Below are 17,555 nucleotides of genomic sequence, written 5' to 3'. Positions count from 1 at the left end.
CTTACAATTTCAGTTGATTGAAATTCAATTGTTTCCTATCAAAAAAAAAAAAAAAAGAAGTGACCTAAACCTGTAGAATGCATTAAATTTAAAACAATTTCTTTTTAAATGTCTTAGAATGACAATTAAGATCATGCATGCCCTTTGGCCCCACAAAGGACTTGTTGATTGGATCGAAAAATATTAAACGGCTAGTCGTACAAAACGACATTGAAGCAGATGTGGTCTTGCGTCTTGGCCTACTACAATGCCTCACATAAAACCTTCAAAATTTAAAAGCTGCCTAAACAGCAAAACAACAAAATGGCGAACTCGTTTTTGCTAGAGATGCTGAAAATTCAGCTCACTAACATACCAAGCAATATTTTGCTAGAGATGCTGAAAATTTCGATCTTGGATTAGTGCGATGATCAGTACCCTCCTTCCAAGCAATATTTCGCAGGTTTGAGTTTAGAAATCTAAAATCCAAACCCCACATACCCCAAAAAAATTTCACATTCTCACTTTGGGTTTGATGAGACTGTTGTGGACGGTACAAGAAGAAATTAAAACAAGGTTTCTGAACTTTATTAAATTAATTTTGAGAAAGAGATACCAATTCATATCGTGGCTTGAAATGAAGATATGATTCAGATCTATTTGGTAATGTAACACATTTAACTACCAGAGAAACTATAACCCTAGTCCTATATTATCATTATTTATTTTTGCTAGCAATAGCCAGTATTATGTCACAAGCTCTTCACTTAGACACAGTAACATGCATATGAGAGCTAAAGATAAAGGCATGGTCAAAATCTGGAATCTCATCACCTAAATGATCAAGCATTATTGATGCAATAGGACTGAAACAGTGTATGTTGAACAAATTGCTTGGCTGCTTTCTTCGTTTCAGATACAAACATCAGCTAGAACCAGCAACAATGTTAGCACAGCCGAATCCCAGCTTACCTCCTTTAGCAACAAATGCCATAGCAATAGATTTGTGCAGATCACTGTACATTTTGCCCTTATCCTCTCGACAAACAATCAAGACGGATCATCTTCTATTCTGGACATTTTTAAAGATCTCTCATTTCATATGCAACATCAACAGTTCCGGCTTTTCAATAAATTGTTTCCATTCACCACAGAATCTTGCAACAGTTGCCCCATCCAAAACTCTATGATCGGCGCCTATATTAACCTAAGAAGGAAAATACCATGTCAGATTTGATAGATTAATTTCATCTAATCACCAGATGGCTCATTAGTCATTGCATATGAAGAACCAAGTAACAGTCGCTAAACCTGAGAAGGAAAAGGATGCATATTATATCAAATCTCTCTTTTGGTTATTTGTATCATCAATATATACATACTAGATATTGAATTACATATTATTTAGCATTCTGGTAGGTTCAAAAACTGAATAATATCGGTCTTGTCTTTCTTTTTAGGAAAGTAATAGCACGTTTTTTTCAAATCACACAGCTTATCTAAATAATCATGACAAATTTTTGTCAGTGAATGTTGAGTGCTGCCCTTGTATTCTATCAAAAACTCATATTTACAATGCCAGTGCCCACATTCAACGACCAAAATTCATTATAATAATCAACTCAAATTCACAAAACAAAGTCATAACATACGACAAGAAGGTATCACGATCCCCTACGTACTATCATATAGCTAAATCTTCTTCTATCATTAAGCAGATGGTTTAAAGTATTTAGGAATAGGTGTGTCACATATGTATCTGCTGACACAAAATCACACATGAGAGAGAGAGAGAGAGAGAGAGAGAGGTCTCTATTCCGATGCCTGACCACTAGCAAGACTGACAGTTAAGAAAGTACACTAGCTTAATTTGCAGCAGCATCCTAGTTAGGGTAAGGATCCTTAAAGCAACTTCTTCCAAAAACATCAAATCAAACACTTAAAACATCACTGCAAGAACAAACTAGCATTTTAGTCATTCTGCTGAAAAAGTATAAGTGGGGACATATTGACTGCCATGGCCCCTCCCTATCAAAGACTATTCCTTCCCTTTCAGCAAAATGACCAAAGCATTCAATTGAACCATGAGGTATATATGTTGTGTTTTATAATTAGATGTGTTTGGAGAAAAGTTTCTGCTTTTTTCTTTGGTGTGGTTTCTATTCTCATCGTATTATGATAACATTAGAGATATGATACCAAGATAAATATATCATTGCTTACGGTCATGATTGATGCAGGATAAATATTTCCATCATCTGTAAATTGAGGAACTTTCTGAATTCGTCCAATTGCAATAATGGAAACTTCAGGCAAGTTGAGGAGGGGTGAACCAAACTTTCCACCAATTGCTCCAATATTGCTTAATGTTATTGTTCCACCACATATATCCACAGGATTAAGCTTGTTATCCAATGCCAATTTTTGTAACCTTGACAGTTCCTTTGTTATCTAAATGCAAAAACAAACTTTATCACTAAAAAGAACATTTGGAAATATGCACATCAAGAAGTTATCAAGCATGAGAAAACGATTTGTTGTGAAAAGATAAAGATTGTGGGCACTAAGTCATTGTCATCTACACTTATATTCATAGGGCTGAAGCACTACATTTACAGATCAAATACAACCTATTGCAATGTTCTAGTATATTATAATATTCAAAGTTTCAAACTAGAAAATCATTTAGTCAAAGCAAGTAACTGTCCTAGCAGCAGTAGAACGGCAGTGCTTGACATGGCAGCCAAAGCAACTGCGAAGCAAATTGCCTTTGTTGCCTTTTGCAACACATCATGTAAGTTAAAGCCCTAGATGCGGCACATCATCAATTGATTGGTTGCCCATGAATTCAAGCAATGAGGCAAATTACTATGAGTACAGGGTGGGAAGGCAAAGAGATTATATGTTCAAACAAGAGGCAGGTGTACAACCCAGCCCCATATAGCTGGGAAAGCAATCAATTGATCCAACTGGTAAATACAAAATGATCAAAATTTCTATCATATATGAATATATATATATATAGAGGAAAACTGAAAAGATATGATCGTGGAAGAAATAGAAAAAATGCAAGATAAAGAGGTTATATTGAAAAGGGAATTTGATAAATGCCTCTTCCCAAAAAAAAAAAAACCTTTTTTTTTGTGCATCTTGGAGAAACAGACGAGTGCTGGAAGAAATCAACTTCACACTTCCATGATGTAGAATAGTATGCATATGTATGTATCAAATTAAGAATCCATATAACTGACCTCCAAGATCGAAAGTGACTGAACATTCTTTATGTTTGGTACAACTAGACCAGATGAAGTAGCCATTGCAATTCCAATATTGTGAGAACCTATAATAATCAATAAGTCCAAAAATTGTATTAAACATGAAAAAGGCCAATATGATAGACAAAAACTTATGAGATCATGGCAGCCTGACAATAATTAACACAGCCCCAGAAACCAATTAGTTGCTTACAACTATAAAAACTACACTTCCACAAAGATCCTAACCTGCCAAATCAACTAATTTTTTGAATGAAACTCATTTGCATAACCTCTAGACATGTTCATATATACCCTTTGAAACTAAATCATTTCAATTTGCTTTTTAGCAATCAAGGAGAGTCCCTATAAATATTAACTATAAATGTAGTACTCTTGTTCATGAATGGCATTCTGAACACATTTTCACTTTCCCATGGCCATGTCAGTCACCAATTTAGACATTCAAATAGGTTTGGAAAATTTGCTAATAAGTTAGAGAATTATAACATCTCTAATTTATTGCCTAATCTGACACCCCTACTTTATTATATATTCTACATCCACAGTTTTAGCCACAAAGTTAAACAAACTTAATTACACATAAATGTCTCAATTCACAAAACACATATATCATGTCAAAGAATAAAACAATGAAAATAGATGACAAGTGCCTAATCAAATTGATCGGGTCACGTAGGAACAAGGTTCAAGTCTACCGGTTTGTTAGGATATCCTACATCCACAAAATCTTGTGACATAACACTCTAATCAAATACCATAATGACCGAGAATATGAAGAGACAAATAAAATGGCATTTACTCACTGATAAAAACGGATCAAATCAGCACAAATGGCAGATGATGTGAATCATGTGATGCATATAGAAGTCCATTTTTATTAACTTAATAGGCATATTAGCTTATCAAAAACAGTTAAAATAGGAAGTCTACTACCTTTAAGGATGACTTCAAGTAACTCATCATTGAAGCAACTATTCATTAAGGGATACTTGCTCAATGCCATTGAAAGCGACTTTATCAGTGTTGGAAGGAAAGTGTGCTTAACATCTGGATCGGAATTAGTACTTTGAAATGATGATTTAAGTTCCACCAATGCATCACAATTTATCTCGTCTACATAATGAAAATGTGGGACTTTTGCAGCCATGGACATTGATTTTACCATTGTTCGCTGGAAACCCCTGAAAGACCAAAAATGTAAGTAACTTCCCTAAAACTCTAACTCTGTCATATTTAGACCACTTATTAAATATTTTACATGAATTCATTACATTACATAAATAAATAAAGAACGTATCATCAAAAAACAAGCTAGAAGGATTTGTGGGCACAATAATATTGCTACTGAGTCAAATCTTATATTAGATAAGTCACTTTAATCTTGCATTTGCATGGAAATAATTTTTACGAAGCCAATGAAACCACGGGCACAGGCCACACCATCCAAAGTATTGGCTTAATGGAAAAAGCTCAGCAACATCATGGTCAATGGCAACTCTATAGTATTGAAACTGTCAAGTTCATCTTGGTTTTGTCCATCTCATGAATTATATGGCAGAGAATTCCATTAAAAAAAGATAAAAAATAGAAGAGGGCGTCTAGGTTCATCTTTTTATCCAAGTTTACCTCAGCGGAACTGTCTTATCTTCATAGCTCCATGGAACTTCACCTGAAGGATGTGGATGATCCTCTTCTCCTCCAAGAAACTGCCTTCTTGAAGCAGAAGTCAAGGAGGCAGATGGATCTTTAATGCTTCCTTTCTGGAAAGCATATTGGAGGACATCTTCTTTTAATATCCTGCCATCTTTACCAGTTCCCTTGACATCGTTTAGATCTACACCATGTTGCTTTGCAAGGTTCCGGACAGCAGGTGTGGATAGGACTTCGCATATGTCATTTTTAGTTAGCTCTGAATCGCAAGGCTTTATATTTTTTAGACCCTCTTGTGTTGGAGTTGGGTTTTCTGAAACATGGGTCAAAACCTGTGCTTCCTCAACAACAATCTTTAAAAGAGTTTCTCCAACCTGCAATTTGCGTAGCATAAAAGCTTAAATTGTATTTTAGTATGAAATCAAAGTAGATGAAAGACAAAGCTGATCCAGGTTCTGATAAATCCTATACTTTTTTAGCCCTTGATGTTTCTAAAACTTAAGTAGGCCTACTTAATATTCTTAAAAGAAACCAAAAATAAAAACCATAGTTTTTGAATGATGCCAACTTCCCTATGCTGTCTCTAACAGCCACTCAGTACATACTTGACAATCATAATTGTGAATCATAAGTCACGTATAGTTGAGAATAAAACATGCTCACTTTTCTAAAGTGATTTCAGTATTCTCACCTTTACAATGTCACCAGGAACGTAGAGGATTTGAGCAACTTTCCCTTTGTAACGACTTGTTATTTCTATGGTTGCTTTGTCACTTTGAACTTCACAAATTGGTTGAAACTCTTCAATTTGATCCCCCTGTCAGAGTAATCAGATTAACAATTATTTCCACCGGCTTAATCAAAACAAAAGTCAGGGTATAATGGAATATGTATAGATAAACAGCCCGAAAACAGTTGATTTGCATTGGTCTACGAGTCTATCCCATTTCGTTAACAGTGCAGAACATGAGGAACTTCATAATTCAGGAGAAAGAAGCCATAAATTATCCAGGAAACCATGGTAAAAAAAAGTTCAAACCAAAGCATATCAAAATCAACGCTAAAGCTTAAGCCAAAACCAATATCTGATAATAGATAGTATTCTCGATAATACATGTTTGATAGACCAAAGAAAAATCTTGGCAAACAAAACTCAAACCAAAAACAACAAAGAACTTTACATCTATAAGCATCCTGAAATACACAAATATACTACTGAGAATTTGAAAATGAGGGAAAAGAGCATCAATAATTTTGAACAAGGAATACAATGAAAAAGCCATCAGCTATTGACAATTACAACCAATCATTGAGCTGACATCAAGAAATAAATATAAAGACTTAGCAAAAAAAAAAAAGAAAGGTGAAGAAGAGGTAGAAGCTAATAAATGTAAAGACATAAACACAAACAATTAGCTTCGTTCACTCACCTCCTGCACAAACCATTTAAGAAGTTCACATTCAGCAATGCCTTCACCAGTTTGTGCTAACGGTACATCAACTATCCCACCCACTGGAAGATCTGCTACAGCATGACTTGAAAAGAAACTTCTATTCACAGCAATATATGGAACATTGAACTACAAAATGGAAAAAGATCTGTATTTACAAGCAAGTTCTACATTATTATGCTTTTAAAACAAAAAATTCGTATTGACAAGATCAATAGAATTGATGACAACAAATGAACACATGCCCACTACAAAACACCAAGTAAACCAGACCAATCATAGGACTGACCCATAGATTGGTCATCAGTCATTTGGATGGTAATCGACTCAACAAATTAGAATGCTTAGCCCATTTGTACTTATGGAGCTATTCAATTATAATTCATCAAAGAAATGTTGTGCCAATCATAAAATGGTCATGATCACTTTATGGTATTGATAAAGGGTCCAATAAAGTCAATGAAGAACTAGTTCATCCTCAAATTTTCCTACATATACCAAGCTCAGTTAGGTGTGACAAACTAGATTTATTGATAAATGTTTCACGGTAATTATAGAAATGTTAATTTAACTCTATATGAAAACTATAATAAAAAATAAATCAATAAATAACGATGTGACTTGATCATTAAGCTAAAAACGACGACGCACCGAGATAAACAAAATACAAGAAGAACAGGGGACTCACATGAAGAATACTACTATGACTACCAGCGGACCGAAACGACGCCGAGGCTTGGGCCGGGGATAGATTCGGGTTCGGAGTTTGGGAGGTGTACGGACATAGGATCCGCCGAACGGAGCTGAAAGACCTCTTCTGCAAAATCAAAATCCTCCGACTAATCATCATTTTCTGAGACTTTGATGAGTGTTTAAACTCCTTACCAATTACTGTAATATAAGTAAACCTCTTTGTCTTTATCTCCCTCTAGTTTCTTGTTGAAACTAAACACTAATAACTACTAAGATAAAGATAGAATGGTCCTAAAAAAAAAAAAAAAAAAAAGAAGATAGATAGGTCCTAATCCTATGATCCTGTCCTAGTCTAATGAAGTCCAGCTCTACATTTTTCTTGTTTGTCTCTCGGCGTTTGCATTGGGAGGAGTAACAACTAACAATCAGTTATTTTATTTTAAAGATTAAAGAATAATATTAATCTTACCACGTGGGAATCGGTGCATTAATTGATCAAAAAATTTGTAAGAATGTCTAGTCCGATTAATGTATGTCCTTGAGACATATATTAAGGATAAATTATATATTTGATCCTTATTCTTCACATCATATTTTAATTTGGTCATTAATCTTTCAATTGTATCAATTTAGTCCTTAATTTTTTAGCAATGTATCAATTTAGTCCCTACAGTTATTTTTTGGATGAAAAAGTCTAACGTGTCAAACGGAATAATAAATAATTAATTTACCTGCCAGATCAATTGCCAACTTTATAGCCACATCATATTAAAATATTTAAAAATAAATAAATAAATAAATTGTTGTTCTCACTGAGACTGGGCTTGGGGAAAAAATTAAAATCCCTCTGACTCCCACGTATGCTCATCCTAACCCCTGAACCCTAACTTTCTCGGCTAAAATAGAAGTTTCATATGTTTTAGATGATGATTTCATATAATAGTTTTGTATGGAGCTTAGATTGGTTATGGCTGTTCTTTTATGCTTATGTTTGTTCTTTTGGGTTTTTTTATGGCTGTTCATTTGAAACAAAATTGTACTCAATCATACGTTCTCACGTACGCTCATATGAAGGCTTGCTAAATAGTGATGTTAAGGTGTTTTTGGGGTATTAATGTATCGCCCCACGTTTGAGGACATCTTTGATTATTTATTTATTTGTTATTATTATTTTTATTTTGTAACAATGTAAAAGGAGATTAGTGCCAAAAGGTGTGCACACAAGTCTGGGTTGCCAATTCCTAGACTTCTTGGAATATTGGCTCAAGGGCAACATTGAATTGTATGCTTCGGAACGTTCTCTTTTGGATTCGAAGGACAGCTTTGATTGATGCAAATCTTGGTATACTAATGTATGCTTTGGAACTATAACAGTTTACATGGTTTTGTGTTGGATAGCTGATCAACTAATGTACTAGTTTCAAATGATGTACTAGTGTCGTGTTATAGCAACCCCCTCATATTCAATAGTTTCCATTCAGTTCAGTCCATACTCCGTACACATTTTTACTAATTAAGAGAGAGAGAGAGAGAGAGAGAAACTTGGTGCTGGTGGAAGAGAAAGGTGTAGCTAGAACCAGAAAGAAGGCGCCGCCGGAAGGAAGAGGAAGGCACTGCTGTCCTCACATTAGGGAATTTGGATTTCAGGGAGGTGTGTTTTAGATTGGGTTTGCCCCTTTTTAATGAGATAAGCAAATTTTATTATCAAACTAAAAAAGATTTGATTTGGGTTTTTTTTCAAAACATTGACTTGGGGTTTAAGCAGTTTTTTTTTTTTTTTTAAATAAAAAATTTGATGTAGCGGTACATCTGTTTGTTGATGTGGCAATTTTTTTTTAATTTATTTCGTTTGACACATCAAATTTTTTTATCCAAGAGATTATGGTAGGGATTAAATTGACACGGCAATAAAAGGTTAGAGACCAAATTGATACAATTGAAATGTTAGAGACCAAATTGAAATATAATGTAAAGGATTTGAACCATTTATGTAGTTTACCCCATATATTAATAATCTATTTTAGAAAAAAAAAAATTATCTGGAATTACAAAGCTGTCAAAAATTTAACAGTTTTTTCAATTCCCGATAAAAATATTTCTTAAAATTATTTACTATTGATGATAATAAAAATTATTATAAAATCGTAAAATCAAATCTTAATGTGTTTATATTTTTTTTACAAACAAAAAAAATGTTAAATTGTATAGTTGATGCTAATATTTGTAATTTATTTCCAAATTATTTTTATACTTTAAAATTTTTTATAGAATTCTTCCTGTTATTTGATAGATGAAAAAGATTGAATAAAAAAAATTTATGCAAAGCACTTGTCTAAACTAACAGTTTTTCTTCTATTAAGCCGTCTTATTTTTGTGTTAACCATTGCTTATGAAAAAAAAACCAATTCATGTATTTGAGATTTTATTTTTTTAAATAATGCAATTTGTAACAACTACTTTGCTTGTAGGGGGGAGGGGGCAAGGATTGGAATTCAAGTTTCTAGAGATGAGCTCATACATATATACTTAGATTAAGTTAGAATAGAATTCTATCTTAGAGCAAATATATATATATATATATATATATATATTGTAAAGGCACGATTCGTAACGAACCGTAGCGGTGCTGGGTTCGCACGTAAAAAGACCCAAACAATATCATTTGTAGAGCGTGGGTTTGAAAGGCTAGGCCTTGGTCCCCAGGCGATGGGTTTTTCGTGATGTTCATGCGTGGTTAAGTTTTCTTCATCCCTAGAGTCTTTCTCCTGGAGGTGGGCTGGGAGGCTCTGGTTTTTGGCCATTTTTCCCAGCCCCTTCTCTAGATTACTTACTTTTCCTTTTATACCAGCCTGCGTTCACTGTCCTTCGTCCACGTGTAGGGTCAAACTTTCCAAGACTGATACTTGTCCCATCAGCTCATACCCAAAGTCGTTGGGGGTGGTTGTAAAAGCCGAAGAATACGGCTCTGTCGGGTACAGAGTATTGAATAGCAGTAAGGGCAGCTTTCCCTGGATATTTTAGATTTTCTTTCAAATTTAGTCCTATACCGTTTTTGCCCCTCTTTCTGGTGGGACTTTGGGTCTGCCGAGGATTGAACTGTCCTCGGCTGTATCCCAAGACTATCTTTGTGTTTTATATTATCGAGCTTGGACCATAACTCTCCTCGGCTTGGGCCTATGGATTCCCCACAGGTAAACGGGCCTGGCCCATAAATTTTTGGGCCCCACAATAGCCCCTCAAAACCCTGCTATCCGACCTCTTGGTTGGAAAGGGGGGTTTTGGTAATACCGAGCTTTCATTATGGCTCATTTAATTCGGCCTTTCATTAATACTGGCGGTTCCCCATCTGCCCAGGAAATGTACCGGTCTACGAGACATTCTTTTGATTTTACTCCTGACGCGTTCTCGCCGTTTGGTTATCCAAAACGCTCCTTTAATGACTTCTATTTACGAGACTTATTTAAATTCGACGGTTTGTTTGGTGAGGTGGGGAAGTGGAACGGATTCATCTTTGTTTACGGATTCTTTTGGAAACCTGAACGAATTTAATACCTTCCGTTCTCCCCTTCCTATAAGAAGACAAGTAGGAGGCTATCGCTCTCATACAGAGACCCTTTTTATCTTTCTGAGATCTGAAATCCTTAGCCTCCCTTAGCGTTTATTTTACCCACTAGCTGTACACTAAATCATAATACGTTTATCATAACAACGAGTAATGAAGGAACCACACCCCCCCCCCCCCCCCGGTAAACACCACGCTCCAACAAAGTCCGTAATGGCTCGGTCAGGGCAGGGATGGCGAAGACTCAAAATCTATCTCATCTTCCTTTCAGCCAAAATCCGAAGCAAGGACTCGTCACGTCAAACTTTCGGCGTGATTGAGTCGAGGACACTTATCATCAGTACCAACCGCTCTCTCATGAGCATACCTAACATGGCACCAGTGTGTTAGGAGTCAGGACTGAGGCAGGGACCAAGTGCCTCTGCTTCTTCCTCTCTTCGTTCACTGGTGTCTCCTTTTGCCTCTCTATCTTCTTCTTTCCACCACCAAATCCATCCTGGTGTTTTTCCTTCTCCCTCTTTTACTCTTTTTTCTTTCTTTTCATCTCTTCTCTCTTCTTCTCCTCCTTCTTTTCATTCATCTCCTCCATCTTCTTCTGAAGAAGGTCCTTCTCTCAATATGGGCGTTACTGAGGCAGAGTTTGGAAGGACTTCGGAGACGAGTTTAAAAAGAGACCTGACTGTTTACTTAATGTATTGTTTTGTTTTTTTTTTTTTTTTATTGTTTTGACAGTCCACCTTTTGTATAGGCTTGTTTAAGCCCCTCTTTGTACGTTGTAATACATCTTTATATTAATGAAAATTGTTATCACTTTATTTCACATACTCTATCTATATATTTCCGAAATGATAACGCAATGAATAGACATACAATCTTGTGAAACTTTTTTTTTTATTTTTAAACTGTGGCTGACGTCTAGGACCAAAGTCCCAGTTGATAGAAAGATCTTGCTCTCTGCTTATAAAAACAATCTGGCTTAATAATATTGAATCAAACAAATGATACTTAGGGCTGAAACTCCCATTAGGCAGGAAAAGAAGGGACATTGTGATGGGTCTACTGAGTCGGCCTGGCACCATACCGCCGACCTTAGAGTACAGTACTTGGGGCCATAATCCCTTATCTAAGAGAAATGCGCTATTATGTATTTACAAGTGTTGTTCGGCATAGTAATATAGCATTTGAATCAATGACACTTAGGGCCAAAATGCTTGCTAAGAAAAAGATATCACCATAACCTTAATAGAGTTGTTTGGCACAACAATGCCGACCTGTGAAAAACGATACTTACCCCAAAACTAACCGAGATGATAGCTCAATGCTCGATGCGGTGTAGGAAGTAACCATCCAAGGACATATCACCCACAAAAAGAACAGCCCCCCTAGGCTACTGAATAGAGACGCGTTTCAACATCTTCTTAACACTCCTATTGGCATTAACCTTTTACAGTTTTTGAGCCGAGGATTGAGTAACTTAGAATTGTTATTTAAGTAGCCAATCTTACAAAACTCAATCTTTTTCTCATCCAAGTAGTTGGTTTCCCCATAGGCTTGAGTCCGAGGACCATACAATGTCTTGGTTCTGTCCAAAACTCAGTTTTCTCATCCAAGTAGTTGGTTTCCCCATAGGCTTGAGTCCGAGAACCATCCAATGCCTTAATTCTGTCCAAAACCCAGTTTTCCTCATCCAAGTAGTTGGTTTCCCCCTAGACTTGAGTCCGAGGACCATGCAATGCCTTGGTTCTGTCCAAAACCCAGTTTTCCTCATCCAAGTAGTTGGTTTCCCCATAGGCTTGAGTCCGAGGACCATGCAATGCCTTGGTTCTGTCCAAAACCTAGTTTTCCTCATCCAAGTAGTTGGTTTCCCCATAGGCTTGATCCGAGGACCATGCAATGCCTTGGTTCTGTCCAAAACTCAGTTTTCCTCATCCAAGTAGTTGTTTCCCCATAGGCTTGAGTCCCATGCAATCTGGCTCATGTAGTCCGAGGACCATGCAATGCCTTGTTCTGTCCAAAACCCAGTTTTCCTCATCCAAGTAGTTTTTCCCATAGGCTTGAGTCCGAGGACCATGCAATGCCTTGGTTCTGTCCAAAACCCAGTTTTCCTCATCCAAGTAGTTGGTTTCCCCATAGGCTTGAGTCCGAGGACCATGCAATGCCTTGGTTCTGTCCAAAACCCAGTTTTCCTCATCCAAGTAGTTGGTTTCCCCATAGGCTTGAGTCCGAGGACCATGCAATGCCTTGATTCTGTCCAAAACCCAGTTTTCCTCATCCAAGTAGTTGGTTTCCCCATAGGCTTGAGTCCGAGGACCATGCAATGCCTTGGTTCTGTCCAAAACCCAGTTTTCCTCATCCAAGTAGTTGGTTTCCCCATAGGCTTGAGTCCGAGGACCATGCAATGCCTTGGTTCTGTCCAAAACCCAGTTTTCCTCATCCAAGTAGTTGGTTTCCCCATAGGCTTGAGTCCGAGGACCATGCAATGCCTTGGTTCTGTCCAAAACCCAGTTTTCCTCATCCAAGTAGTTGGTTTCCCCATAGGCTTGAGTCCGAGGACCATGCAATGCCTTGGTTCTGTCCAAAACCCAGTTTTCCTCATCCAAGTAGTTGGTTTCCCCATAGGCTTGAGTCCGAAGACCATGCAATGCCTTGGTTCTGTCCAAAACCCAGTTTTCCTCATCCAAGTAGTTGGTTTCCCCATAGGCTTGAGTCCGAGGACCATGCAATGCCTTGATTCTGTCCAAAACCCAGTTTTCCTCATCCAAGTAGTTGGTTTCCCCATAGGCTTGAGTCCGAGGACCATGCAATGCCTTGATTCTGTCCAAAACTCAGTTTTCTCATCCAAGTAGTTGGTTTCCCCATAAGCTTGAATCCGAGGACCATGCAATGCCTTGGTTCTGTCCAAAACCCAGTTTTCTCATTGCGTGGGACCTTGGCTTTAGGGGAGTTAGCTCCTCGACCGAGCTCCTAGAGTTATCCATGCGACTAACGCTACCTGGCGTAGCCCCTAGTCAAGAAACGTGGCCCCTAGCGGAACTTTACACTAAAACTCTATAACCAGTTGTTAGAAATGACGAAGGAACTCTCTCAACCTACCGCCTATACCAACACACAAGCCTTCCCACAGACGGCGCCAATTGTAAGGGCACGATTCGTAACGAACCGTAGCGGTGCTGGGTTCGCACATAAAAAGGTCCAAACAATATCATTTGTAGAGCGTGGATTTGAAAGGCTAGGCCTTGGTCCCCAGGCGGTGGGTTTTTCGTGATGTTCATGCGTGGTTAAGTTTTCTTCACCCCTAGAGTCTTTCTCCTGGAAGTGGGCTGGGAGGCTCTGGTTTTTGGCCATTTTTCCCAGCCCCTTCTCTAGATTACTTACTTTTCCTTTTATACCAGCCTGCGTTCACTGTCCTTCGTCCACGTGTAGGGTCAAACTTTCCAAGACTGATACTTGTCCCATCAGCCCATACCCAAAGTCGTTGGGGGTGGTTGTAAAAGCCGAAAAATACAGCTCTGTCGGGTACAGAGTATTGAATGGCAGTAAGGGCAGCTTTCCCTGGATATTTTAGATTTTCTTTCAAACTTAGTCCTATACCGTTTTTGCCCCTCTTTCTGGTAGGACTTTGGGTCTGTCGAGGATTGAACTGTCCTCGGCTGTATCCCAAGACTATCTTTGTGTTTTATATTATCGGGCTTGGACCATAACTCTCCTCGGCTTGGGCCTATGGATTCCCCATAGGTAAACGGGCCTGGCCCATAAATTTTTGGGCATATATATATATATATATATATATATATATATTAAGCAATCACTTTTTCTTAACAAACAAAATTGGCAAAAAAAACATTTTTTGACCAACATCCTATTAATTCTAATTTTTCATTTCATATACACCTACTAATAACAATCAAGACAAATGTTTAGGTTCCATAACAAAAATAAAAAAGATAAATGTTTAGGTACCATAGAAAACTTTTTTTTTTTTTTTGAGAGAGTTTCAACCTATAGCGTCTGCTCCTAATTATAGCTTTTTATCATCAGATAAAGACACCAATCAATTTTTGGTGTAGGTGGGGATTGAACCCCAGATCTCTTATACAACCATCAGAGACTTTACCAGTTGAACTAACTGGAACCCACAGGTACCACACAAAACTTAACCAAGTTTTTTTTCACCCTTTAACTTTACTTATTTAGATTATGTAAAACTTTTTAATACTTTAATTTTTTTTTTCCATAAACAATTTTTTTTTTAAATCTCAATAAACCAATGAAAATAATTTCTCTCAAACACAAATTACTTAGAGAATTCCATAATATTACTTTTTGACCTATTTTCTTGTAGAACAAAATTTAAGTTTAGTTTCTTAAAAGGCTTTGAATTTAATTGAATATATATATATAAAATACCTAAATAACTATACCTAGTTTCCTATCAATCATGATTCGTGTTAATCTATGTGGGCTTTTTCCTCCATTGGATTGGTCCCTCGCCTCTGGGCTGTCAGTAGACCAGCCCAGTTTATGATCCCGGCCCGTGTTAAAGTTACTCCATATATGGATCAAACTTTTTTAGAAAGAAATTGGTCCATTTTGTCCTGGTAAAGTTTCAAACCTGATAAATCAAATTAAAAAGCCCATCTTTGATGTAAATAAGCAAGCGTGTTCCATCAAATCATGACCACCAAATGATTCAAGACCAAAAGTACAATTGTGAGAGGAAGAGAGAAGGGTCTACCCTTCGGAAATGGTTCATGGTAGCCCTTTTTTCTTTTTTTCTTTTTTTGTGTAATAGAGGGTGAAGTTTCTTTAAAAAATCTTCTCCCCTTTTCCCGCGTGTATGTTAAAAATATTTAGTATTCTAAAAAAAAAGAAAAAAAAAAAAAAAAGGGTAAAGTGTTGAATTCATTGAACAATCCCATTGACACTCTCACTCAGACCATTAGTTGTATTATTCTTTTTTTTTCTTCCCCTTCTTTTTTGGCAATAAGTAGATAGTGAGAGCAAAAAAAAAAAAAAAAACGTAGTTTGAATTACAAACATGTGATACAAAAAATGATATCATTATCACATTACTATCACTTGAATAATTGAACCTCAGTGTTTTTTTTTTTTTTTAATAAATAAGTTTTGGTATCAAGAGGAGAGGGAACAAGAGATTCGAATTGGTGATTTTTGCATCATTAAACATGGTTCTCATATGAAAATGCTACTCTCCATACTTTTTGACATTATGTTTGTGGGGACCGTTCGATCAATAGGCCCATAAAGTTCAGGATTGATTCAAGAATGTTGGGCCCGTGGCCCATCCGAGGATGCATATCCGTCCGAGGAGGCCAAGTCAGGTCATAAGGTAGTTACTGAAGGGGATGGTAGTCAACATCACAAGGGTAGGGTTCTGTATCCGTTCGAGGACACCATACGCCTCGGCAGTATGCGTCCGAGGACGATCAGGACGTGGTCTTATTGCAACCAAACCTCAGAATTAGGTCACCGTAAAAGATAGAATAACCGACCAAGGATGAAAGAGATAAGGCAAACAAATATCTATAACTACAGTTGCCTTCGCATTAATGACCTCTCAACCAACTCTCTGACCGCATCAATGTGGAGGTGATACCTGAACAGTAAGGAAGCAGCCTTACAGCTGCCCATAGGAAGTTCCAGGAGGTGCTAGATGGGACAGAAAGAAATCCTCCGGACCTAACCTATACGTGTGCGGTGAGGATGGAACACAAAGGGGGGTATATAAACTAAAAGAAGAGCATGAAGAAGGGGGATCGGAACAGAAAAAGCAAAGAGAGAAAAACACAGACAAAAAGGAAGAGAGCAAAAGTAGAGAAAAAGAATTGTATTGATCATTAAAGAAAACGATCGTTGTACCAACTTTTGACCTTCAATATACGTGAGAGTGAATCTTTTTAAGATACCACAGTTAACCTAGTTCTTTACACCCACGCTCTACAAATCATATTGTCTGGGTCTTTTTACGTGCGAACCCAACACTGTTAAGGTTCGTTGCAAATCGCGTCCTTACAATGTTGTTACTTGGCAATTTATAGTGTTAATTTTAATTATAGAGCAATTAATTCCTCTTTCTACTATAAGATAGTTCGTAGGGTTGTAAACAAGTTAAGATAAGAATTAAAAGTTCATGATTAGTTAATTTAATTTTTTTTCAAACATGAGCCAAGTTTGAACTCATCACCACACTATATTACATGCTTAAACTTGGTAAATTTTCTTGTCGAACAAGGTCTAACTTGTTCACAAATTATTTGATATTCCCATATATAGTAAATACTACAACTAAAAGTTTTTACGCCTTCACAAGTCTATGCTATTATATATTTAATAACTAAATTTAGTTGAAATTATATTATTTAAATTAATAGATAGAATTAATTTTGTTTATAAACTTAAAAAAATTAGATTCATCAACCTTATTTTGTTAAAAATTATATCTAACTTTTAATACCGAATGAACAGTATTATATATTAACTAATTTTTAAATTGGCACAATTCAATTGAGTCTATTTAAGTATATCTTATACATGTACACATAAAACATAGTATATATATTTAAATCAACCCTCATACTCATGAGTAGGGGTGTCCAGAACCGACCGCGACCCGCCGGACCGACTAACCCGCCCGATCTCCACCTGATTTCAGCCCGAATTGATGCTACTATCAGTTGGTTTCGGGTTTCTGCGCCCAAGGCTCGACGCCGGCGAGTCGAGTGGCGGGTTATCTTCTCCAAAACCTGAGCCACCCAAACCGATGGAGGTTATATACAAATCCAGCGAAATCGAGCTCAAATCTGAGGAGATCCAGCAAGTTCTCAACCATATTTGGTGAGATTTAGCCAGATCTGGCCATTCCCAGCAAATTTCAGCGATTTTGAGAAGAGGCTCTGCGATTTTGATGCAGATCCGGTGAGT

General features: G+C 36.9%; 1 protein-coding gene across 1 annotated transcript; it reads right to left on the bottom strand.

Annotated features, from left to right (window-relative positions):
• Positions 1 to 553: 553 nt before the first annotated feature.
• Positions 554 to 7,439, bottom strand: LOC115995302 (lipoamide acyltransferase component of branched-chain alpha-keto acid dehydrogenase complex, mitochondrial). The gene is made up of 8 exons (XM_031119817.1): positions 7,047 to 7,439; positions 6,338 to 6,487; positions 5,599 to 5,724; positions 4,884 to 5,281; positions 4,191 to 4,438; positions 3,231 to 3,319; positions 2,203 to 2,430; positions 554 to 1,186 (listed from the first exon to the last, which is right to left on the bottom strand). Exons 1-8 carry the CDS (start codon positions 7,206 to 7,208, stop codon positions 1,073 to 1,075), a joined length of 1,515 nt encoding a protein of 504 aa, XP_030975677.1. The 5' UTR covers positions 7,209 to 7,439; the 3' UTR covers positions 554 to 1,072.
• Between the last annotated feature and the right edge of the window lie 10,116 nt (positions 7,440 to 17,555).

This window comes from Quercus lobata, chromosome 6 (genome assembly GCF_001633185.2).
Source record: "Quercus lobata isolate SW786 chromosome 6, ValleyOak3.0 Primary Assembly, whole genome shotgun sequence".
Lineage (NCBI taxonomy): Eukaryota > Viridiplantae > Streptophyta > Magnoliopsida > Fagales > Fagaceae > Quercus > Quercus lobata.
Note: the sequence above shows the minus strand (reverse complement) of the source record. Positions and strands in the feature narration are given on the sequence as shown.